Here is a 25,842-nt window from a genome sequence, read left to right on the forward strand (position 1 = left end):
TGCAATTCAACCCACAGCACACTGTTTGACAAACAAACAGAAAGCAGCATGATACATCAGCATGGATACCAGACCTGGGACTGTTAAGACTGTTAAGACAGCAGGAAACTTTACAATCTTCACTAAAGGAATAATTCTACTAGAAACAGTAGGTAGTACACTCATAGTCTTTGCAGACCACTTACCCTTGAGAAGGCATGGGTCTCTTCCACAGACTGTCATGAACTATACTACCTGAATATGAGTCAAGACACGTTCCTGAACCACGAAATATGGCACAACTGTTTTACAAGTATAAAGATGCTACAAAAGTGATCCCATAAACCCATGGCAACTCCCAGCTAGAATCTACTGGCAGGTTCTTTGTTCTTCAAATCACGACTATAGCTCAATGCCCCTTCTGTAACTGCTTGATTGCTCAGGTCCACTTCCCATCCCCAAACAGCAATAGTTCCTGCTGGTAACCTGGTGTGCTCATAAAAATTCTGCAACAGTAATTCTTTTTGAGGAGGACAAATCAGTTCTCAAACATCTTTTGCAGAAGGAAGTTAGAAACAATTCTCCGATCTGATCACCATTTTCTTCTGAGGACAACAGCAACTGGTATGCAAGAGGTTCTGTCAAGCAAAACCCAGCTTGTCAGTCAAAACCAAGAAAGATCTTTAGCTTTTAGGATGATTTTGACTCTCCTGTAATTTTCGGGTGACACATTACACCTGCTGTTCCCTTCTGACATCCTGCCTCTGTAAACACAAGATTCAACCTCCCCCCCCCCCCAATATTTGGTGTTTGTCAGGTTTAGAACATAGTCCTTATTTGGACTTGAACCCTAGACACAGTATTTGTTACATATTTGTCTAGGCAGGGTGTAACTTAATGGTAGGAGATTAAGAAAAATAAAGAGACAGCGAAGTTATCAATTGTATGCTTTTCACTGTGAGGGAAGAAAAACCAGGTGCAAGAGAATTTCCTCCTTCTGAAGTGGGAAGATGATTTAGCTGCTATGTTGAAAAGGAGATGATATATAATTTGTCAGCCACTGTTCTGAAGGGACAAGATTACATACAGAATAGACACCCACAAGTGTCAAGGAGGCAGACTGAAGAGCCATTTTAAAGTCAAACACGACTGGCCTATGCTTCTTCATATAAATGTAATATTTTGTTTCCTGTGTTCAAAACCAAGGCAAAAAAAGAAATATTATATTTATGGCCAAAGTCCTTGTCTAGCCTAAGTTCTACAAGCTACGTGCATCTGTTTATTTGTGAAGACACTATTTCTTATGTTTGACAGCAGTACTACAGCTGCTGTTCTGTTAGCACCACCAGAATCCTCAACAGATATGCTTTCCAGAAGCTTCTTAAACCGCCATTTTGTAAGAACACATAAAGAGTAATCCGTTACTACTTTTCTTTTCAAATTACACTTGGCAGTAGCAGTAATTCATTTTTGACCCCTCCAGAAAACACAGATGCTAGAAGGATGTGCCATTTGTGTTATTGTTTAAAAAATGAGTAACTGTGGAGGAGATTAGAGATGAACACCAGGGGCCATGAGAAAGTACTTAAGATCAGGGAGGTCAACTACTGTTCTTACTCCACACAAAAGTAAAGCACCAAGGGATATTATTAAATTTACAAAGATAGTAAGTGTAAATCTACTAAAATAAACAGCCTGTAATTAAAAAATAAACCTCATTGGCCTAACTTGTCACTAAGATTGAGTGCTTAGTGAAATTAAGACCAACATATTTAAGCTCATAAATATGAGGTTTGAGGTTTAAGCAAAGAGTGAGGTGGTATCACACATGTGATACTGAATCATAACCTAGCCACCAGAGGACAGCGTATGGGGGGAAAAAAGGGATTCTTCCAAGTCAAAACTCACAATTTATTTCTATTTTCTTCTAATAAACTGGGTACTGGACCCAAACAGGGAAGTAGACTAGATGAGCCATTGGTCAATGGCTAACCAGCAAGGAACTCCCCAGTAAAGGCAACATCATTTATTAAATCAGACAAGCTTAATGCAAGCTGTTATTTTAGTTGTTAGCCTAGATAATAAATTAACTTCTTTCTCCTGATACTTACATCAATATTGTTTCACTAGCTTCTGTGGAGGACCAGCAAACATTTTGAAAAGGGATTGAAAAGTTGATGTGCTTTGAGTTAGTTTTATTAAAGAAAAGAAGAAAATACTCAACAGCAAGTGATATTAACAGCACGTTTCAAAAGCTCTTGAAGACTTCAGATGCTATGCACATATTTCATAGAGGAGTTCAGGATGGCCAGTCCATTGAGTTTCCGCAGCTGAAAAATATGCCTGAAAAGACAAACAGAAAAGTTGCTGAGGGAATAGAAGATGACTAACAACAAAAGTTTTAAGCTTCCACTGCTCCGCTATACCCCATGCCCCAACCATCAAGGATGTTCAATGCTACATTCAATAAATTCCTCCTAAAGTAGTATCAGAAACAGAGTTTCTAGATTACTATTCCCCATAAAAAGGAAAATGGAAGTTCTAAATAATATTTGACAATTGTTCAAATAGGTGACATTTCAAATTAACAAAACTAAGAAAATAAGGGTTTCCCTTCTATCTCTCTGCAGTGATTTGCAAATCTCAGAGCAAATACTTTACCACTCATTTGGGATCTCCAACAAAAGCAAGGCACTTAAAACTTCTGGAACCTAAGCATTACCCCTTGCTTTCTGTGGTGCTTCAGGATATGTATCAACAAGGCGAACTCAGTTCCCCTGTCTGGAATGCAGTTCAAGATGTAGTTGACAGTTTGCAACTAGCTAGAGCTTGGCATACTCTTGGCAGGCAGCAGCAGACGTTCTTTGCTGACGTTTTTACTTTTGTTTTGCTCTGAGAACAAAGGCTCTGACCTCTACAAACTTGTAACATCACTCCTCCTCCTTCCATTCTTCCGGCAAAGGTAACATCGGAAAGCAATGCAAAATGTGCTCCTTGAACCATGTTAAGACAGACAAGTAACAACACAGGAACCCCAAAGCAGAACTGTGGGGACAGTGTCACAAGTGGGAATTCTAGGTGGAGGAAGGGTGATAGATTTCATGGAGTATTTATACAAACTAATCATCTGCCCTCTACCTGCTTGCTCTACGAATAGAGCCAACTTACATTGTTCAGTTTTTCAAGAATTATCACCTAATAACAAGCAGATGGTGCAGGAGAACAATAGCCTTGTTTACAATACCTTGGTTCAGCAACACAAAGCTTTCCCAGAGCAATTGCTGCATTCTCCTGCACTAAAGTTCTTGTGGCATCACCACCAGCATGTTTCAACAAAATCATCACAACATTGGAATTCAGTAAGGACGTCGCTGCTCCAGGAACTACAAGGCACTGGCCAAGGCAGAAAGCAGCATTTCCCACAATCATTTCATTCTCCGAGTCCAAGAGCTTCAGCAGCACACTGAACCCTGGGAGGAAGAGAAATCAATTTGACAGAATGCACACAGATTTGTTCAGGTAGCACTATTTTCTCCTGTCTTTGGCTAACCTCCTAAAGAGTGAGCATTGTTTCATGTTGGGCGTTTTTCTAGAAAACCTGGAGGAGCAGGGAATTTCACAGCAAGGTTCGGGATCCAGGATCCCATCTCAGCCCCACTTGCCTAGATGTCTTTCTCGCAAAACTGAATCTGCACCCTAAGAGGTTCTCTAGCATGGAGCTTGTGTTTCTGCATTTGTTTAATATTTCTCTGAAACTGAACATGCCACCTTTGCTGCTTGCAGGATCTTACACTGGTCTCTCCCCTCACCATACTAGCAGGGCAAGCACAGAGTAAAGCACTTATAGTGCCAAGCTAAATGTGTTAAGGCAGAAACTCTGTTGTGGAAAGAACAGCTGAAAAAAGGAATATTAGAAAAGCTTTCTATATATCCTTAGCTAACACAAAGCATCTCAGCTCATCTACTTCTGTAACCTATGCTGATGTACAGCAGCAGAGTATTTTGCCTGTATTCTTGACACAGAGTTGTATAGCTCTTGCTGGCACCTGTAAGCAGCAGCAACATCCCATGCCACAGAATCTAGAGACATTTAGATAGACCACTTTCTCAATAAAACACAGCCATGGCTTTCACATGCATGAAGTTTCCTTGGGGGTTACATAAGTTTGCTTTGAAGTTTTTCTTTCATGGTCCCATCTGTTCTTCCAGATCACATCCCACCTTTTCTGCTGCAATAAAATCTTCTGACAAGGCAGTGCTGCTCCAGACAGCAACAGTGACTGGTGCAAAAGCTGTACTAAGTGGCCCAGCTGGAATGCAATTTAACGTCATGGGACTATAGCTTGATTTCAGCAGGCTCCTAGCAACAGGGCAATGTCTGGGTTGGCAAACAGAGATGACAAAAACAAGAAATAGTGACTTCTCACAAGATTAATACCCAGAGTTTTGGTGGAAAGAATGACAGTGAAGTGTTATTGCTAATTTGAGGAAATGAAAGCTTCATCTAGAGATGACAGTGAAACTAATATGGGGTGTACAAAAGGAAGATGATGCTCGGAGAGGCTTTTAATGAGTGGAAATCCTTAGGGTTCAAGTTGAACTGCGTGAGATGACAGTTTCTTGACAGATTCAACTGTTTAGATAAAACTTAAGTATTCTCTGTTGTAGTTACATTAGCATTAATTGAACCTGGATTTTAAAGCAATCTAAGTGCGTGACTAGAGCGAATATACTCAAAAATACCCTAAGACACCTGATAACGTCACTCTGTCTCCATATCCACTTCCTTTTTAATACCAGGCCGAAAATCCATGTGTAAATTGAAGGAAACTACCAACAGCCTCAGCCTCTGGAAATCAGATGTCTAAATGAAGTTTCCTATTTTAGCCACTAACTTTGGGAAATACAACCCAATTCAGTGAGAGTTTACAAGCACTTTTTTCAAAACATACATATCTCTGGCTCTGAGAAAGCATATCAAGCCGTTTTACTAGAGTGAGGCCCAGTTTCTCTAACTCAGGCTCATCATCTGATGTGCCTATTTCCATCCAGACTGCTTAATGAGCTAAGGCTCATTAAGCAGCATTTCAGGAGGTAAAACAGCACATTACTCAGAAAACATGGCTAAAGTCTTGCAAGAGTAAAACCCAGTGTTCAGTTCCATTCTAGAGGGGAAGTAAGTAATTGGAAGATACTGAGATTACATCTCTGCATTCGGTCTTTAATTAGTGAGGTTGTCACTTACGTTTATCTGACTTCACTAGATCTTCTTGAGCTTGTCTATTACTTCTGGTGCAGATGGAAAGGGTCTTTATACAGTAACTGGATGTGATCTGTCCTCCAGCCTAGATTTGATTAGAATAAAGCATACATTAACAAACATACAATTCATACCCCAGTGTACTCAGGGTTACAGAATAGCTTAGGTACCATGGAGATAGTTAGGTATTCCTTATGCCTAAGCCCAAATACCAAATTAAGACCTTTGCAGAGTATATATCTCAAGATGAACACAGGCTGAAAATGACAAAAAAACCCATCTCTCTCCTGCCAGTAACAAACATACAAAATTCCCTGAATCTCTGGAGCCCAATTCCTTTCAAACTATTAACTCCTCTGATGCTTGCTAGTTACAAGAGCCAAGCTGACTGCCGCAACCTTTTTCTAGACTAATTTTATCTGCATCATAGAAAACCTGTAGAAATCCACATCAGGCTGGGCGGATACACATTCTGCTAGATACGCAGATCTACAGCAAAAGAGTGTCTACAGATTAACATATGCATTATTTAGGGAAAAATTGCTCCCAAGCTTGATTCAGCACTCACTGATAATCAGTGGAAAGGGCTGCATTGCTTTTCACTAGCTCAAATTAGATCACACCAATTTTAAGCTTTAATCCCCCAACTGGGCCTGCAGTAGTAGATTCTTGATTTTGCAGGTCTCTGCAAGCAGAGCTGTGCATATGGCTCATACAGAAACAATCAACAAAACGAGGCTATGGACCAGACCACAGAAGGCAGTCTAGTCTCCAAACTGGCTACCTAGCTTAAAATTAAACTTGAGAACACTGTTACAATGGACAACACAGATGCAGATGCAGACACACACAGTTAGAGCGCCTGCACAGGTCTTTCTCTTGGGGAAAGGAGGCTAAACACAGGGGCAACTATGGTTTTCTTAAAGCACAATACAAGCAGAAATAGAGTGAATTTTGTTAAATTAATTTACTTTCAAGAATTTGATCATTTTCTTCACCACCCCTCCTTTCACTACCTCTTCCACTGCTGAGGAGGATGCTGGCAGGATGCGACTTAGCACTCCAATGGCTCTCTTTAATTAGAAAAGAATGTGAGAGAAGAAAAAAAAAAAGTTTATTTGTCCAGACAACTTTAAGGAGTTTTCAAATTATTTTGTTTTTGCAGAATAAAACTAAAGTAACTGAAGTGATAAAGGAGAAATTTACGGAAATAAAGTGAAGAACGTCTTTGTTATGGCTTTTTATGGACATGGACATGTTATGGGCATGGCTTTTTTATTGCTTACTGAAAACTGAACTCAGCACAACTTCTAAAGACTCAGTATAGAGAGAGATGAGACCAAACTGAGATCAGCACAACTCCCTGTATGTTTATTTATTGAAACAATTTCCTAGTAGAAACCAGCCCAACACTGCTGGTATTGAGTCAAGTAAAACAGATGAAAACAATTCACATGAGTTCAGAGAGATGAACGGACTGAGTCCACATCTGCTCCTACCCATTTGCATTAAATAACTGCTATCTGTGGGAGTTACACACCATTAATAGGAGTACAGTCTCCTAGGTGTGATTCACATACAAGAACTGTGAGAAGAAAAAGCTGCTAAACACCCAAATTGTTCTTGCTCCTTTGCTTTTAGATTGTTTTTTTAAAGAGATTTATATTGAAAACCATCCTAAGGATGAAATGATTTGTAAGAGCTTCTATTAAGTAGATTTTAAGAGAACACTGAGAACCTCTTACACCAAACAATACAAGAAAAAAAAGAATAATATAAGTGGTATATTACTTCTTTACTACTACTACTAATTATGAATGTTTTAAGCCTCAAAGCCTAATGTACAGGCTGGCACAGGGAGCAGTTTGCACTGAAGTGTTCAGGTCTGGTCAGCTAATACAATCTTTCGCTAGTCCATAGATATCCCACTTACTGTCACAATCCTTCCATCCTTATCCCCGAGGAGAGACATGCACCTGGCACTTATGTCCACAGCAAAGTGCTGAAACAACAATGTGAAAAACTCAGTCCAGCTGATTGCTGGGAAGTGTTAGAGCAGAAATGGATTAATAGACAAAGCATCCTACAACAAAGATTCCAATGGAGATCACGGCACACACGGCAGTAAGTTACTAACACTTCAGCACCCAGATGTAACTTCGGAAATTCTTCCTTCTTGATGGAATCCTTAGTTTCAAATAATTTTGGAATGTGCCAAGCATCTAAGAATATCCCATAACTGGATATTCTTGGTTTTGATGCCAAACAAAACATTTACACCACTGCAGAAAGGTACTATATGTGCTTTACATTGTATTTTTCTCATAACTGTGTGTATATTGGGGGAGGGGGTGGAGGAGAGAGTTTTGTACATTTTTTTAACTTTTTAGCTTGCTTATCTTGTCAACCGCCCTTAGCGATAACCTTAAAAACCAGTTAGAATTAAAAATTAACTGAACACCACCAAAACCCAAGGTTGGCAGCCTTTAAGTGCTTCAGCATGCTTGGTGTGAGAGGGCCCTAAATCCACCTAATGCAGTCAAGCTCTTTTTCCCTGCACAGACTGCAAGCTCACCATATTCCACCGTCATTCCCTCACATATTCTATGTGAATGTTCTGGTATGACTTGAGTGACTGGCATCAGGCCCATTTACACTGACAAGGGAGGAGGATGCTCTAACTGCTCAAGTGATTCTGAATCTCTGAGGAAATGATTATAGGCAGAACACTACCAAAGAACATTCACAGATCTTGTATACCTGGATGATCACATTTGATTCAAGCAGTAAGTTCATCATTAAGCCCAGCACTGCAAACAAACACTCCTGGTATTTGGGTGTGCTGACATCAAAGCGTTCATCCTGTGTCAAAGGAGAGAAGAGTGCAGTCAATACAGAGGTTCAGAATATGCACTTTCTCAGTCTTCTGTGTGCTTACTTACATGGAGCACAATGAACTCGGAAGGAAGAAAAAGTCCTGTGAGTAACAGAGCTAAAGATGCCTTTTTGATACAGATTTGTTCTTGTGTTTGTTTCACTTTGGTATGCAAAGCTGCACACTCCAAACTTCTGACGTTTAGGCAGTTAACAAGATCCTTTCCCACCCCCTGAATTCTTTAGTTTCTGAGGACTGAGTTCATACCGCATCCTGTATGCGGTATGAATACACTTGCGATAAGGGACCACTCTCGTCCATCCATCTATCGATCCACAACTTACGGGAACCACAAACCGCTTTGAGACCTTTATCCAACTACCAGATTTGAAAGATCTCAGTCAAGGGTTCAGAGCTATTAGGGGAGTCAGACAAACATGATCACACACAAATGCCATATCCACAGGAAACGGGGCTGAAAACACTACTCTAGGGAGCCGTCAAACTTCTTTACCACAAGCTTTAAGCATGCTTGCCAGCACTCTTTGCACTCGGCCATCTGCATTCGAATGACTACATCTGCACACAGATTCCCCATGATGCCAATACAACGGGCAAGGGCTGCCTGGTTCACCAGCTTGGCAGAGGTCTAAAAAAAAGAGAAGAGGGGACTAACAAATTAAGAACAAGTGACAAGGAAACAACAAATATGTGTTCCTATCCCTCTAGCAATGGAAAATTGGATTTCAGAATCTCTCTCACCTATGTTAAATCCTAACTGCCCAAAGTTTGCAAATCACCCTCATTTTCACAATGAATCTTCTGATGATGTTTTAAGAGTCTTGGGAAAAAGTGACTGGATTCTGTGGTCCCTAATTCTCAGACTGTGAACGTTTCCTATTATCACTCACTTAGGTCACAGAACAGCCTCTGCTGTAGCTGCAATTCCATTAAGGTATGTTCAAATGGAGAGAACAAGCAGCACTGTAAAAATGCTGTAATGCATTGTCTTGGTGCTCGTTTGGAGAAGCAGAAGTATTTTACTTCCCAGCTATATCTGCTGTTCTGCAACAGAACCAATCTTCCCTATCATCTTCCCTCTTCCTGAGGAGAGGTTTCTCGACCAACAGTATTGTAAGTTTGTAGTTTAAATAAGCAATAACCAGGAAAGGGATCTGAACCACTAAACATCTTTACCTTGTGAACCTAATGTCATGTCCTCACCCTGATCTCTCAGATTAAAAAGTAACAGAAAAAGTCACTATCCAAGATATACCCATTTGATGACAGTGGATTAAAGTCACGTTAAGAAGAGTGTAACATAAAGCTGAGGGTGAAATCCGGGCCTGACAGATTACCAGTGGGAATCTGCAACCAAGTCCAGAGTTTTCAATGAATATAGAACTAGCAGTGTGTAGAAACCAAGCACTAATTACTGGAGACTGTGAACATTTTCTTGAGGAAAGTGTATGACAAAACTGGCTTTCTTACGCCTAGAGAACTAGAGACATGGTAACTACTGTGGTTCTAGCACAGAGGGGTTCTGTCTAGGAGCAACTGTCTGTAAAACTGGAAAGAGCGGTCATAAGACATGTTACACAAAAGTAAACCAGAAATAGAGAAACTGAGATCTTTCATACCAGCAACTGGGTGAATAAAGGTAAAGCATCTGTGGAAAGCATGACGCGACACTGGGTATTGAACCTGTTGAGGGACGAAGAAAGCCATATTTGGACACTTAAAGCTTTAGACAAAAATCACAGATAAAGGCAACGTAACAGCAACATAAAGACAAGGTAAACATCAGTCAGCAACGTACCCTCACAGCAAAGACGACCAACAGCCTCTATCACTAGCTCGCTTAGTACATTTCAAAGTACAACTTTATAACAATGGATGGAGAAATATAAGTTACCTTTCCTCTTCAATTAAATCAGACAGTATATTCATGGCACTGCTAGCCCTGACATCAGTGCTGTTGACAAACGTCATCAAAATCTGCAGCCATCTGTTATTAAAAAAAAACAAAAAAAAATTATGTCAGCTGTGGTTGAATTACTAAAGCTCAAAACTGTATTTTAAGTGCACCAACACAATTTATGATCTTAAACTCCTTTGTGTTCAGTAGGGTTTTGACCAAGATGGGTATACTAGGCCCTTCAAACATACTCAGTCACCTAACTGCCGTTGGAACAATATTTTGGCACTAGATTCTCTTGCAATATTGTCCCTCTCCACACAGGTACAGTGATTTTGACACATGTACCAATTTCCGTCAGCATTAGAACATTTAGTCAGCATGTAAGCTTCACAGACATTTGAAGCTAAGCTGCTTTGCTGCTGGCAAACATCTTAGGGACAGACAAGTAGAATGCAAGTTAGGACTGAGAACACCATCAGCACAGCCCAGTACTGAACAGCTTCAACAGATTGTAAAGGCCTGCAGGGGATGTCAGTGTTGAGGACACTCGTCACTTAGGAGGACACGCTGAGCAAACCCGACAGTCTTTGGAGGGGTTTAACTAAAAAGCGCTATGGTAACAGAGACAAATTAATCTCCTGCCTGAATGAGAAGAGCATTGTACCATCCACCTTTTGAGCTTTTTGGAATAGTGTGCGCTTGTGGCTGTGGGATTTGAACTGCATGCAATTCACAGGACTTCAGACTGAACCCATGAGCTCTGTCAAACAATAAGTACCTCTGCAGACATGTGCTGGGGTTTCCACATGCTCCTCTACTGAGCTGAAATTCTCTGCCAACCTTCTCCAACTTTATAGCACAGTAAGAAAACCTGTAGTCTCGTCTCTTCTTGACGACGAGACCAACTGCTGAGAAGCCCGATATCTGCAACTTTACCTTCTGAACGTCCTAACTCTTTTCATCCAGTTAGGCCCAGGATCTCTTTCAGAAGCTGACAGAAGATTTTTTCAGGCTCCTTGTATTTCAAGACACAGTAATATTATTTCCCCTTTTTAAGCATCCTCTCAGATGTGGCCCATTTCTTTAACCTTTTCTCCAAGGAAAAATGCCTCTGGATTAAAGTTGTATATAATATAGTGAAGTGTGTATGACTGTTGGTGAATCTTTTCTGTTCATCCATTACTTCAAACCATGTAGTGCAAACCAGTAAATTAAAATTTCTCCTCTGCTTAACTCTAGAATGAAATAGCAGGACAATAGGATAAAGGTAATAGACTGTTGTTTCTTTCTCCACTCTGAGTCATGGCAACACTGAATAACCATAACTACCAATTACCAAATGAGGACAGAATCGCAGCTTAAAACCATGAGCTATTAAGAGACAACAGTATAAGCTCCTGATTCAGTGCTTGACAGCACACACTTACTGGTTTAAGAAAAGGTAACTGTGCCTCCAAATTACATGATCATCCTCAGGAATGAGGAATAAGCCCTTTCTACTTAGTTTCACAGACATCTTTAGACATAAAAATTACTGTAGTTTTCCCCACACACCTAACTTTTGCTTAGCTAGGCCTTTCCCTCAAGGACAGAAGTCTCAATGTCATTATGTTCCTTTCAGAAAGCCACCTTGGTGCTAGTGGAATGAGTTCTGAACATCTGTGAACCCAGGCATTAAGGAAATTTTTCTGAGGTTATAGTAGTGCTTATTACTTGGTTAAATCCTGGTGCCTGACCAGCAGTCTCCTCCCATTCTCATTCTCTGAGTAAAGAGCAATTAGTGCCAGTGTCTCCTTTTGGATCTCTGATACCCCAGAAGTAAGCAGTTTTGGCAGCTGTGCATTCACATCAGAGTGAGTCAATAGAAGGCGCTGATTTTCTACTGGAAAAAGAGAAGATGTAAGAGCAATGTCACACACAATGGCACCCCCACTACTCTATATTTTTTTTTCCCCTAGGTGCTGATTTAACAGCTTTAATAACTTCATTTCTTCCGCTAAGGTGCTCATTCACTCTGATGTGTTCATCTTGCGTAACACTCCCGCAGAGCAACGGTAAGGCAGAACATCCACTAATTTTCTCTCAGCTCCATTACTTCAACACATACTCTGGTGTTTGAATTTCTACCCTCACTAGCAACACTGTAGCTCCTCAGACACCAAGAGCTTCTTCAAGCAAGGAGACACCAGAATCATGAGCACAAAGTGCCCCTCACTTCATCAGCTGCCTGCAAACTGCCAGGGTCCAGGCTGTTCAAGCACAATGGTACACTGCCCTGCCAGGCACAAATGCGTAAGCTACGCAAGGGTGCACATTGCTCTGTATTTACTGCTAACTACATATAAGCAGAATATAAAATGGGTTTTCCCCTTACCTTGCAGAATGAATATTCTCTTGGGCATCAGCTGGATCCTGTGATATGCAAGTCAACGCAGAGGCTGACACCAAGCATTCTGCATTTTCCTTGTGTGGCCCTCTGCACCACCTGACCAGCCACCACCACCCCAGACCTTTTCTCATGTACGTGCATACTCTCTAGAAACAGAGCCAAGGGCTACCCTGCCCAATGACTACGGGTTGTGAATGCCAAAGGAATTCAGCCTTCTCTAATGGCACGCCTATAAAACTCTGCTTTCTGCTGGTATAACGGCTTAAAAAAGACAAAATGATGCAAATGATATTATCTTAAGAGCAGCAATAATCACGGGGAATTTACTTTCCACCCCTTCAGTAGATTTAAAATGCTCACAAAAATAGACAGGAAATTCCATCTCATGGTGCGCAGAGCTACGAAAATTGTGGCTGCTGCTAGCAGTATACCTCCACACTTGCATTTGACATGTAAAACTTTGTGTACAATAAGGTCTAGACCCAAGTACTCTGTGAAAGTGATGTTCATGCCAAGCCACAATTTTGGACACAATAAGTGCCATATTAACAGTACATTAACAATGAGTAATGTTGATTACATAGTTTTACCATTCCCAGAGCAGACAGCTTGCCAAAGGAAGAGAAGAGAAACAGAGAGATCCACTTCAGCCGTGTTTTTTCTCTCTGCACAGAAGGCCCTAAATTAGAAATGGTAGCTTGTAAAAAGAGCACAGGACAGATCACACTTAGCTCTTCGGCTAGTGAAATCAGCAAAGTCCCACAGAGATGAGGATCTCCCACATGAACACTGAAGCTCATAAGCTCTAAACCCAGCTCATTGGCTAAACATTTTTAGGACTATCAGACTTGTTTTCCAGAGGACCTCCCCTGAGACCAGATTTATGATCGGCTAGCCCTACTCTTCCCTCACCACACACAGACCCTACGTGAGCATCACACAGCACAATACAGGTAATAAATTCATTTCTGCACTGAGATAGTTGTGAATAGCCAGAGCATAAAAACTGTGTAAGTTTGGAAGTGCTTCATCTATTCTTCATCTGTTTCCAGCCAACACCCCAAATACTGATGAACCCTAAGAGTCATCTCTGTGCTGCAGTCCCACTGACAACCTTAAAGAATAGCCCTCCTGCCCTGTTCAACCAGATCATGCTGTTCTGAACCTACTTAGTTATGCGGTTTGAAAATTTTGCACTTTTTGTACGTCTGTCTTGTTTCCATTATCTATCTGAACCTGACTCAAATATATATTCAGATAAGAGAGGTCTCTAAAGAGAAAGTTTATAAAGCAATACAGATAAATATTAGTCAGATTTGGTTTTTTATTACCAAAACACAGTATAATGGCAGCCAAGAAAATATAGCAGCAGAAGATACAGGTACCTAGAGATGATCCTCTTCCTTGATTACAAGATTAGAGAGTTTCACAGGTTACATTACAGAGCTATATGGCCAAATATTTACTGATGGCAATTAATAACACCAGCGAGTCTAACCAGGTATACTTAAAGCAACTAAGTGCTTTCAGATGTTATTTTATATTAAGGTTGGGTTTTTTTGTGTGGTTTTTGGGGGTTTTGTTTGTTTGTTTGGGTTGTGTTTTGTTGTTTGTTTGTTTGTTTCCTTAAAACCTGCTCCCACCATGACAGATAGGATAACTGTATAGAAATAGGAGACAAAAGCAGAAATTCATTAATTCTGTTCACTGTATCTAAGAGAGCACTGTTTGTATAAGACTTATATCTAAGTCAGTCCATTCAGACATTAAAATCTGTTATTACATTATCTTTCGATCATTTCATCTGCATTTCAAGAAGTGATTGTGTTTCTCGAAAACAGTATTTTCACTTCCTCATGCTGTAACACTCTACTGTGTTCCTTTGGAGAGCTCTTACCGTCTTACAATCTCGTTGTCTTTGAGGATACTGAATCCATTGTTTGTTCTAAATAAAGTTTGCTCAGTGCCTGAAAAATTCAGAGATAAACAAATCAGCTCGACGATCCATCTGGCTGATGTATCATTGTGAAGGCATTGTGAATCCTGCTTTTCTTTAACGCAGTGTTAAAAGAAAAGGTCACTGGATCAACAGCTTTGGGAAAGAACATAGTTAAAAGAGGGGAAGAACTCCAAGAATGCTACTTGAAATAGAAGCAGCTTTGAAGCTGAAGACTGCTCTAATTCATGCCTGGTGCTGTAAAGAACAATTGACTTCAAGTTAAAGGCTTTTTAGGAAGACTGAAACATGAGACTAGCTTTGCAAATCAATACGCTTTACCAGAGAATTACAAATACTTCTAAACAAATGAAACAGTTCTTAAGAGACCCAAATCCATAAGAAGTCTTAACAGCTCAGCTACAACATCAGTCTAGTTTTAAAATAAAAATATGTAAATATCTACTGGCCATAAACTTTGAAATATCAAACATTGCTGAATTTATGTTTTAAATATAGGAATAGTTTTTCTGTTCCTTTAATACTCCACTTGTATTCATCTACTTGGATTAGAACTCCCATAAGCAACAAGCTTTGCATCAAATACTTACAATCTTTCACAGCTCCTGTCAAAAGTCTGATCCCTCCTGTGTAGTAGAGGATATTCCGGTCAGGCCTATCAAGTTTCTTCAGCAGTTCTTCTACGGACAGAGCGGCAAGCTTTCCACACTGAACTTCCTTCATTGCTTTCTCTTCATCTTTCATTCTTTTTTCCTCCAAGTTTACCTCGTTCATGCAATCTTGGAAACCAAAAGAAAACAAAGCACAAAGCATGGCTTTGTTAAATGTTAAATGTTTTGATATGGTCAAGTTTCAAGTAAAAAATGAGGTAGACTCCATGACAGAGAGAGCACTACCTTCTACCTGCAGATGTACAGAATGGCTCATGGCTTTGGCGAGTGAAACAGAACTTAAAGAAGAACCAGAAACAAAAGCTGCGTGAAGAAACTCCATGAAAAACACCAGAACAGCGGTTTTGATTAAGTTCCATCTTGATCCAAAAAACAGGGATAACAGCGTAAAAATCTCTATTTCTTACCTTTAAATAGGCTTTCCTTTTGGGGATCAATTTGTAAGATCTTCTCATAACACTGCCTGGACTTCACAGAGAAAAGAAACGGGCTCTCAACTTAAGATAAAAATGGGAAGATGATAAAAATTATATCCTAGTCAGAGTCATCCTGTTAAAGCTCAAAAGCTCTTGGGCCACAGTACTTAATAAATGTGAAAAATAAAATTTATGGAGACACACAAGTCAAAACTTTCATAGTCAAAAGTGTAAGCTGAATATTATTCTCAGTCCCTACATCTGCCTGCTATTTCAAATTAAAAGGAAAATTTCAAGCACAAACCTAGGAACTTACAAGTAGGAACAAAAAAGCAAAGTCCCAGTGAGAAAACAGAAAGTGAGGCCTAGCCTTACAATTGCAGGAACTGTAGCTATGAGCAGGGATCAGACACGTGCATCTTGTATCTTTATGTTCTATTTGTGCCTTTTGTGTATATTGAGCATACGCTTGGAATTAAACTGATGACCAAGTTTGCAACAGGGAAGAACCATCTTCACAGATGAAGATGGTTCTTCCAAGAACCCCTCAAGGCATATTTCATGTAGACTTGTATTGTCCATGCACTACAGTTACTTCTAGTGAGGTCATTTCTGACAGGATCAGAAATACTTTCGCGCTTGCCTGCTCTCCTCTTCAGGCTCTTTATTATCTTGAAGATGAAGGGTCGAGGTTGTACTAAAATACCTGGCAGTTTATTCCAAGCTTAAGTATTTGTTAATAGGATGTTCCATTATTTTAACACTATTTATGCTTCCATTAGGTTTAATTCTGCATTTCATGTGTGAAAATCTTTTATTTGACATTCACTTCACTAGGATCTTGGGGAAAAAAATGAAAGATGCTAGTGAGAGTAATATCATCTTAACAGCTCAGTTAACTTGAAACACAAAGAGGTTTTTCTCATTCACAGGTGACGTGCAACCATTTCTTAGTTACATGCAGCAACAGTTTAATAACATCTACTGCACAGAGTGATTTAGGATTTTAAAAAAGTGAAATACATTTTACTTAATTGTCTCTTCGGGAAAAATGTAGTCACTGCTAGTGGACTGCAATCAACAAGAGCCTGTGGTACCTGACAAGGACACTCCTTCATTCTGATTCTTACCAGAGCTGAAATATGGCACTTCCAGCACTACCATGTCCCTGAGCACACATTGCTAACATCAGCCTTGAAGCACTTCTGTTGAAGTGCCAAACATGGGATTTTCTGAGCAACACAACCCTTGCAGACTCCCCAGACTAGACTCAAGCCTCACAGAACCAGAGTAAAGCTTGCTGTCTTGGTGTCTGACAGCCAAACGGTGACAAATTCCCACCAGATAAACCATGTATACCAAATAGAAAATTTCCTCGTTCTTTTGAGGTTGATTAGAGTACAAATTGTCACAGCTACACAGAAGTGTCCTTGTACATTTTATGTGTACCACAGTAAAGGATGCAGGCTATTTTACTAAGATGTGAAAAGAAGACTTGATTTTAGAATTATTAGACTTTGCAAAGCGCAGAAAATTTCTCTCAAGTCTAAAGGCTTGAGCCTTTATACTTGAGCATACTTTCATTTGTCCGATTCTTAAGATCACAAATTTCTCCCTCTCACCCACATCATCATGTCAAAAGCAGAACAAAACATGGTCCCATGGCCACAAGATTTAGTCAACTTACCTCACTGTAGTGCTTAAGTTCCAGGTGAGCTTTCCCCATTAGAAAATAGGCTTTAATATATTTCTTATTGCACTGTGTTAGAAAAGGAATTATTAATTATGTGTTTAGAAATTTTAACCTTTTAATATTTTTTACAGCCTTCTAACTAATAGTTACAGCTGCCCAAAATAACTGTAAGCACCGAAGAGGTTATTTATACCATCTACTAGAGGCATCTAAAGTTTATATGCTGAATTATTACCTCCAGGTACCAACTTCCCCATGCAAGGAATATAGGCTTCAGTCTCGTTAAAGGCAGAAAGCAACTAGTGCTAATATACTTCCCAGAAAACTGCACTTCAGGCAATGACAGCAGACTCACACACAGTTAGATAATGTTAAGGCCTGCATCAACAAGTCATAATCACAGAACTTCTGTAACGACAGAATTTCCATATGTCTTTTGATTAGTCCTGCCAGGAGTTAAATAAGTACTAATTAGCTGTGCACAACAAAAATTGAGGAAACATCTAGCTCAACACTAACAGATTAGGTGATCTTTTCTAGTTCAGTTGTGTGTCAAAAATACTGATTTCTTGAAATGATGCTGCCAATATTATTAACATCTGATAATTGTGTTGTAGTCATGGGCATCACTGATGTAACACAACTGAATTTGGATTCAGCTCTTTGGCATTTTATATAATCTTTACCTTTCCCACCAGATCTGATCTTTGTAAGCTTAGAGAGTCCCTTTTCCCTTTTTAGAAGGATGAGCAGATACTGTGTGCCAATGCATGTAGTTAACAGCTTATTATTACTTATAAGAGCTTTTAATTAAAAAGTTTGTTAAGAGCTAGAAAAGCTTCTGCACACAGGCAGCACTGAAATATTAACTGCTTTATACTGTTCAAGTTAATTCGGGATGCAGGAGTCTATGCACCACCACCACATTCTTTCATTTCCATTAGCAAGTTGTCTCCATATCATCAGTTACGCAGAAAGCCACCCTCCAGGAACACTTGACCTGATCATAAAAGACAGAATCCTGAAGTTACCTTTAATGCCCATTCACAGTCACCAATGGCTTTTTCATACTCATGCATCTTCAGGTAGGCCTGAAATAAGACCAAGACAGTCCAGGCAGAAGAATTAGAACACTTCAAACAACTTCCACCAACTATTGTACAAACTTTAGCTAATTAAAAAAAAAACTAGACTGTTGATTTGCCTAGCCATTGATTTTGCAGGATAATTACCAGCTGTTTCTTAACTTGTCTTCCCCAACTCCTTGGAGTTTGTAACTTAGAATAAATTTAATAAAACAAAATTCAATACACGCATATGGATTATACACAGCAAGCAGAGAATGCAAAGCAAATGTTAACATTCTACAGTTATAAGTGATCCCTAAAAAAAAAAAAAATAAAAATCAGTGCCTTTAAATAAATCTATGAACTATAATGATTTTTTTCCACTTATTCTGGACGAGCAAGGGTTCACCTGTACTACATCCAAGAGGGAGGAGACATAAGCACTCCCTCAGGAAGGACTAGCCACAGCAAAACTAAAGCTTCCGAGGGATTCAGACACATCACTCAAGAGGGAAGAATTTACACCTCTAATGATCTTCTTTGTGCAAATCTTTCATTAAGTTTGTAAAAAGATTAAAACCTTCAATCTGCACTGTCTTGCTGTTAACTTCTAGCCACAGTAAAAAATTTACTGTTGATAATATGTCAGCAAAGCAGATCTCATTAATTCCTGGTAGTGGAGGACGGCCAGGAAAAATTGTTTGCTCCCTTTTTTAAGCCTCTCTGTAATGCAACAGATATTACCTTTTATGAAATTCACTTACATAACAAAACAATCCTTTTTGGGTTCTACCCTGGCAAAGTAACACTAAAAGCAGTACAGTGGTAGCTCACTTCCACATGCTGACCTGTGCTCTGTTTGTGTAAAGTTCCTGTTTATCTTTCAGTTTTTCCAGACCTTCAGTGTATCTCTGAATGGCTACGACATAGTCTCCTTTCCTGAAGGCATCGTTTCCCTTCTCTTTCAGAGCTGCAAAACAACAGACATGCGTTCAAATTAACATTTGGTTTTTATTTCCCCAAATGGTGACTGAGGAAGCAGAGGCCATATTCTCCTGTTGGAATAATCATCAAAATTCCGGTCCAGCTCCATTGCAGCTATCTTTTATTTAGCCATTATTTGCAAGGGACTTCAGAGCTATTCAGTGCACATAATCCCCATTCCTCTTTCAGAGGGAAAATGGAGCATTTGTCTTTGCCCAGCCCAGCTCTGGAATACTCAGACTCGCTCCCTCCATCCCAAACTCTTATCATAGAGAGGATCGTATGGAGAAGAACAGGTTGCAGTGACTCTGTGAGGTATATAACCCTGTTATATCCAGCTAATCAAGGCTGTGGATGAGATTATTGGTCTCAATCAACCCAAGCACCGCCTCAGTGTGCCTAAGAATGGCAATAACAGAGTAGCTCAATAGCCTCTTAAATCAGCCCAGCTCCTACAAAGCAGTTTTTGAAGGCATTAGCTAGAAAAGCCTTTAGCAATTACCATTTGCTAAGTGTTCATTTCTCTGCCTTCGTTTAGCTCGTTCTTTTGCATCCTTTTCCAAAGCTGCTAGAAAGCCATCTTTGAGCCAGGAGAGTTGGTGGTATTTTAGGTTAGAAAAAAAAAATTAAAAAAAAAAAAAAAGAAGAGCAAGCTTCATTAAAAATCAATCTACAGATGAGAAAAAGTAATTTCTAAGGTATTTCCAAGTCATTTCTCTACAAAGAAAATATTAAGGGGACATTTCAACAATTAAACTGGGACACGAATGACAAGCTGTTACACATGAAGACCATGCAATCACTCAAGATTTGCATACTTGCCTCAAAGTATCTCATCTCTAGGGATAAACTTATTTCCTTTTAAATTCAGAATACTAACGTTTTAGATGAGAGGCCAGAATATAACAAAATACACCAACAAGATTCCTACCTATGAACAAGTACAGCCATACTGGTAATATCCTTGAGTGTGTTCCTAGATCTGACTGAATTTCAATTAAAAGTCACTAGAAAAGTTAGCTTTGACTTTGGCAGGAGTAGAATTAGGTCTTGCATGAAGTAACAGCAATCCTTACTCCATCTCTGCTAAACCAGATTGAAGAGATACTAAATACTACAGGGAGCACTGTCCTACCTGCATTCACTGCCTCTGCATTTGCCATGTCCTAAAAAAACAAAACCACAGCACATGCATGTAACTCATACAGACATTTTAGGAAAACCCACAGCAGCAAAGGAACACTTGGTTAAGTTGTTCAAAGCTACAGGGCATCTGAAATATCCAGATTGATGCATACTGGGAATATCAAATTGACACTTAAACAAAGGATGGTAAGGACTGAATAATTTTTGACATCACTGGAATGCTTCCATTTGTATCTTTAATGAGGCAACTCATTGAAATCCAAACCCTACTACAGGAATCAAAGCCTAATCAAATTAATGAAGGGATTCTTGTGTCTTCAGAATAGTTTTGCTCAAGTTCCTGAAGTGCAGGTAAAAGCTACAAGCTATGGCACCTCAGTGCTTGCATCCAACTTTGATAAATCCAACCGAAGTATTCTGTGTAATTAGCAGTCTTAAGACAAAGACAACATGACATCAAGTACCTCCCAATAACATAACTAGTAAAAAAAATAAAGTCACCTTCAGAACATACTTGTAAGTATTGTTCAAAGTTTTTTCTCCTGGGCAAGGAATGTGAACGGGTGTTACTTAAAAAGACCTAAACTACATACAGCTTTAACTTCAATGGCAAAAAAAACTCTTACAGAAGCTTGTGTGTTGATGACGGTTCTGTTCACTGTAGCCTTCCTTTCTTCCTCCTTGCTAGTTTCTTGATCATGCAGCCTTTCCTCTGTTTCAGCAATGGTTTTTTCCTTCACAGCTGGGTCTGTGGAGTTCAAGCCTTGCACTAAATTGGCTAAAAGGGGACGAAAAAAAGGAGATATATGTGCACGTGACTCTAAGTGATCCTGGAGGGACCAGGAGCCCAGTTGTGCCTCTGATGACATATGCTTTTGAAGGCACTGGTGACAAGTATGGCCTTTATAAATGGAAACATTTACAAATAATGCTTCATCTCACTTCCAAGAGCTACCTACAGCTTCCGCGTTACACAAATTCCTAGGTTTAGAAAGCAACCCTTGACACCTGCAAAGCCTCACGACACCTGAGCTCATAAGGAGACTTCGTATAAAACAAACCCGAAACGAGGGGACGAGAACTTTCCCCTTTCCCACTCCTTTTCTGCCTTCTTTTTACGCCCCCCCCCTTTTTTTTTTTCCTGTCAGGCCCTAGTACGCTTTCTGAGAAAACAGAGATGTCGAAGCACCGCCGGCCCCCGTCGCCTCCCCGCGGGCGGCACCACCCCACGCGCGGCCAGGGGCGGCCAGCTCCGCCCCGGCCCCGCTTACTGAGATCGTCCACGCGGCGGAGGAACCGCTGGAAAGCCGCCTCCTGCTCCTCGTCGGCCAGCATGGCCAGCCCAGGGGAACCCGCCGGAGCGACCGGCCGAGCCGGAAGAATCGCGACGGCCTCGCCGTTGCCGTGGGAACCGCGCACGCCGGCCACGCTCTTGGCGTAGCGTCAGCAGGTGGGGGCGCGGCCATGCAAACGATGGGGCGGTGCCTCGCTGACCGCCATTTTGCGGGCAGCTGCAGCAGCCGCCCGTTGGAACCGGAGCCGGCGTCAGCTCCAGACAGTCGCTGCCCGGTGTCCGCGGTGCCGCCCCCGGGGTGCGGCCGGCTGCTGGCCTCCTCCCCGCCCGCGGCCCGGCTTCCTCTCCCTCACGCTTAACTCAGGGCATTGCTTGCGAAGGGCAGGAACGGCCACGGCGGGTGGCTGGAGGAACCCGCCCGCGACCCGTGCGGGGCTGTCCGTCCCTCCCAGCGCTCCTCGCTTCGCAGGATGTAGTTAAGGGCTCCCTCCTCTGGCCCAGCGCCGCCGATGCTCTGCAAAGTACCGCTCGCATGGGGCAGCGCGGCCCCTCGCTGTGCAGCCCCCGCGGGGGAGCGGTGGCCCCAGCGAGGAGCAGAGCTGTGTAGAGCGATGTGTTGGGGCGTGCACCTCCGGGCTTATCCGCAGACACTCTCTTCCTCTTACATGGTAGCTTGCTGCATTGCGGAAGAACCAGTGTAGAAATTAAGCACTTGAATGTGTAACTTAACGTTATGCTTTACTGAGCACAGATAAGAGGCAAATCCTCAGCCCAAGGTAGAGACACCTACAGAAAGGGCATTCCCACAGCCTCCTTGTGCAGATTTCTTTTGAATGCTGTTTTAGAGCTATGCTCCTATGGGAAAAAGGTATGCTTTTCTATTTGCAACATACGTCAGAGCATTAAGCAGGTGACTTCTTTTCTTCCTCCCTGTTACTCCTAGATAAAATCCCTTTGATGGCAAGTTAGTGCTTACATTTCTAGTGCAGCAGAATGGCTGGCCTGACAGGGGCTACAGAGGCCCCTCGATCAAAGGCCCCCCAGGTGAACCATGCCATCTATAGCACAGCAGAGAGGTTCCTAGTCCAGAGCTGGTAGAGGGCCACTGCCTCCACCCTGGCTTTCCTCACTTAATTTCTGGCTTGAAATCTCAGAGAAATGCTTCACTGACAGTTGAGCTCATTATGCTCCTTTTCCTTCTGCTTAAAACAGGTCAGCCTTTGCCTTGCAGCCTGAATGTATGCAAACCAGAAGTGAGAGCTCCTGCTGCTGCTCCCTACTGCTTGTTGTTTTATGAAAACACACATCTGGATTTGATCCGGCAGAGTGAGGAGGCAAGCTGACCCGCTGGCAGCTAACAGCATGGAGCATATCAGCAGAGGCATGGGCATGTCATTTCTCCAATGAGCGTTTAAGATCCTTTTAGTCTGGCTTTTTTAATGCCCTAAGTCATCTTCTGTTCATACACGGGGGACAGGAATGGGATAGTATGGCCAAAAAAATCAGTGAAAGGGATTCCTTTGGCTAATAGAAAGGTTAGCTTAAGTTTAGCAGACCTACCAGCTGGTAGAGAGAACCTGAAGAAAGAAACAGGAATACTCATCCACAACCAATACCCTCTAGCCTCCGTTGCCCTGATTTTTATACCAGACTTGGATTTTTTTTTATTTTTTTTTTTTAAGATACTGGGGTTTTCTCAGTCTTTGACTGGGAAGGAGAGAGACTGGAGTCAGCTGAGCGTTAAATCCTCATTGAAAACAGGCACTTCTTTCCAAGTTAACAGGATCAGAGGGTCTCAAGTGGCATCTGAGAATGGCTGCCTGACAGAGACGATTTCTGTATCCTCTGTGCTAGCAGACAAGGACGCGTGTCCCTGGGAGGGTGCTCAGGCCATAAGTTGCAGGGTCTGGTTCCCAGGAAGACTTCATGCCAGTCCCGGGAGCCAGCGCAGCCCTTCCCGGGGTGGGACATGCAGCCTGTCACCAGAGGGACAGCCAGAGGGTGGCACCATTCTCCAGCACAAAAAGCAGCTGGCCAGGTGGGAGAAAAGCTGTGATTTCAGGCTTATTTCCTGCTTTGTTGCTGTGTCCCCAGATCAGCCGCCATGCTCCCGCCAGCCAGGCTTGTGCACTGCGTGTGCTGCCAAATCGGAGCTACGCACCCAGCTGGAAACAGCGCCAGCCGCCCTGGCAAGAGAATCCTGGCCCTCCTTTACACCGTGTGGTAAAGGGTCATCCACCCTCTGCTGGGATGTGTCAGGTTGTGGTTCAGAGCAGTCTCTGCATCCAGCTTCCACTCACACTAGCACTTCACACAAAGCATGTCCCCATCAAGACATGCACCCATACATGGCTCCAATGGCCAGATGGGTCCTTGTCACCACTCTCAGGAGACGCTCTAGGGCCATGTTTTCAGAGCCAGAAGATTGGAGGTGGCAGTTAATGGAAGCTGTCAGCCACCAGAGAGAGCCAGGGCATCACTGAGTCTGTGCTGCACTGTCAGGATATTTTAATTCCAGACACATTATAACCCAGCCATCTCAGGAGAAAAAGGTGAGACACAGAGAGAGAGGTGACCTGGCAAGTCTCCTGAAAGCAGCAACATTGCTTAAGGTGTGTGATACCAAGAAGGGCAGGCCACTCCCGTGTCTGCTGGGCGTGGAATTAGAAATCTGTGAATTTATGAACTGCAGCTATGTCCATCTGCCTTCTCTTCAATATCCCACCACACCACCTGAAGAAGCTTTCCTGGGCTATGTATGCCAAGAAGGCACTGAGCTGCCTGACTCCACAGGCAGGAAGGACCTCCTGTACCTTCCAGCCCCTTTGCTGCAGGAACTGCCAGGAGATCCCTTTCTCCCTCCCTCATGCGCCGAAACAAAACAGCTCCCTCCCTTCTCTCCTCTCACTGCAAATCAGCTCTGCTTTTGCTCGTGTAAGCCTCCATCCCACAGGTGCGGTTTTTTCCTCTAATGAAGCTGTTTCAAATCCAGTGTCTGTGGTGCCCAATTAAAAATACCCATGAGGCAATAGCTGTGTCACTGGGATGCTCAACAGTCTAGATTTTGTTTGTTATCCTAGAAAATCTGGGGAATAAAGCCGCACTTAAGGTCTAAGAGAATAAAAACTGTTATAAGTAAACCACATGCAGCACAAAGAGCTTGGCTTGTTGGTTCATTAAAAGACTGTTTTGGAGTTGCAGATTTGCAGCAAGCGGAAGTGGGGCAGTCTTTCTTGCTTACCCCTCTCTCTTGTCCCAGCAGCAGCAGCCAGCCCTGTGCACTGGTGGAGGGAGACTGACTCGGTTCCTGTCCCTCCTGCAAGGGCACCATGAGAGGCTGATGGAGACAAGGGAGGGGACAGTCAGAAAGGTTCTCTCGCATGGCTGTGAACCTGCGCAGATAAACTCCCTCTAGCTGGGTCGAAAATGGAGCAAGTGCTGTTCCTGCAGTTTCTTCCCTCACGTCAGGTGAACTGGCTGCTGCAGCTCAGCCTCCTATGCACTCGGAACTGCCAACTTTTCCTTCTCCTCTCTTGCTTCTGGGATACCCCACTGGCTCAGTGGCCTGGAGAGCAAGGCCTTTCAGCTTAAAGATACAGTATCTCTACAGGCAGATCCTGCCTTTACTCCCAGTTACCTGCATCAAAATGGTCTTTAGATCTGCTCCTCCCATTCAGCTTCCCCTTCTCTCTCCATGCAAGGAGTTGCATTTCATTTTGCCATCAGATCCATTGTTTATTTCTCCCGTTCATCAGGCTCTGCAGGAGGGCTACAGAAGAGCGAGCATAATTTGCTAGCGCTGCATGGAAAGCTGCTGCTCCCTCCCCATGCTGTTCATGTGCTCCCATCAAGTAACTTAGAGGAGCCACCAGACGTAGTGCTATAGGGCCTCTGATGTGCCAGTGCCTCCAGCAGGGCGATGTGACTATGAGCTGCACCAGCGAACCAGAAACATGGAGAGAAGCCCGCAGGACCTGAGCCTCTGTGGGCAGGATGAAGTTAACACCACAGCGGTGGCAAATAAGAGTTGGAATTCATTTAGCAGCCAGGCAGAGTTTCATTACAGCAAATGAAATGAAAAAGTTCTCAACTTGGCTCCGCTGCAAGATCTGCTAATCCCTTATAGAGAGCACAGCTGTGGTGCATGGTGCCCAGAGCTCTGGGAGGCTGTGCTAGGCTCAGCATTTTCC

The 25,842-nt window shown here is 42.1% G+C and overlaps 1 protein-coding gene across 1 annotated transcript; it reads right to left on the minus strand.

Moving 5' to 3' along the window:
• Positions 1-2,246: 2,246 nt before the first annotated feature.
• TTC12 (tetratricopeptide repeat domain 12) lies at positions 2,247-21,696 on the minus strand (the record flags this gene model as incomplete). Its single annotated transcript, XM_082009999.1, has 21 exons — positions 21,630-21,696; positions 20,985-21,136; positions 20,348-20,378; positions 19,715-19,792; positions 19,077-19,198; positions 18,193-18,252; positions 17,156-17,227; positions 15,460-15,520; positions 14,972-15,160; positions 14,322-14,391; positions 13,015-13,103; positions 11,749-11,917; positions 10,030-10,122; positions 9,755-9,818; positions 8,629-8,763; positions 8,000-8,101; positions 7,173-7,241; positions 6,211-6,312; positions 5,225-5,324; positions 3,224-3,449; positions 2,247-2,322 (listed from the first exon to the last, which is right to left on the minus strand). The coding sequence occupies exons 1-21, from the start codon at positions 21,691-21,693 to the stop codon at positions 2,247-2,249; spliced, it is 2,124 nt and encodes a 707-aa protein (XP_081866125.1). The 5' UTR covers positions 21,694-21,696.
• Between the last annotated feature and the right edge of the window lie 4,146 nt (positions 21,697-25,842).

Source organism: Phaethon aethereus (genome assembly GCF_964289735.1).
Source record: "Phaethon aethereus genome assembly, chromosome: 23".
NCBI classification, from domain to species: Eukaryota; Metazoa; Chordata; class Aves; order Phaethontiformes; family Phaethontidae; genus Phaethon; species Phaethon aethereus.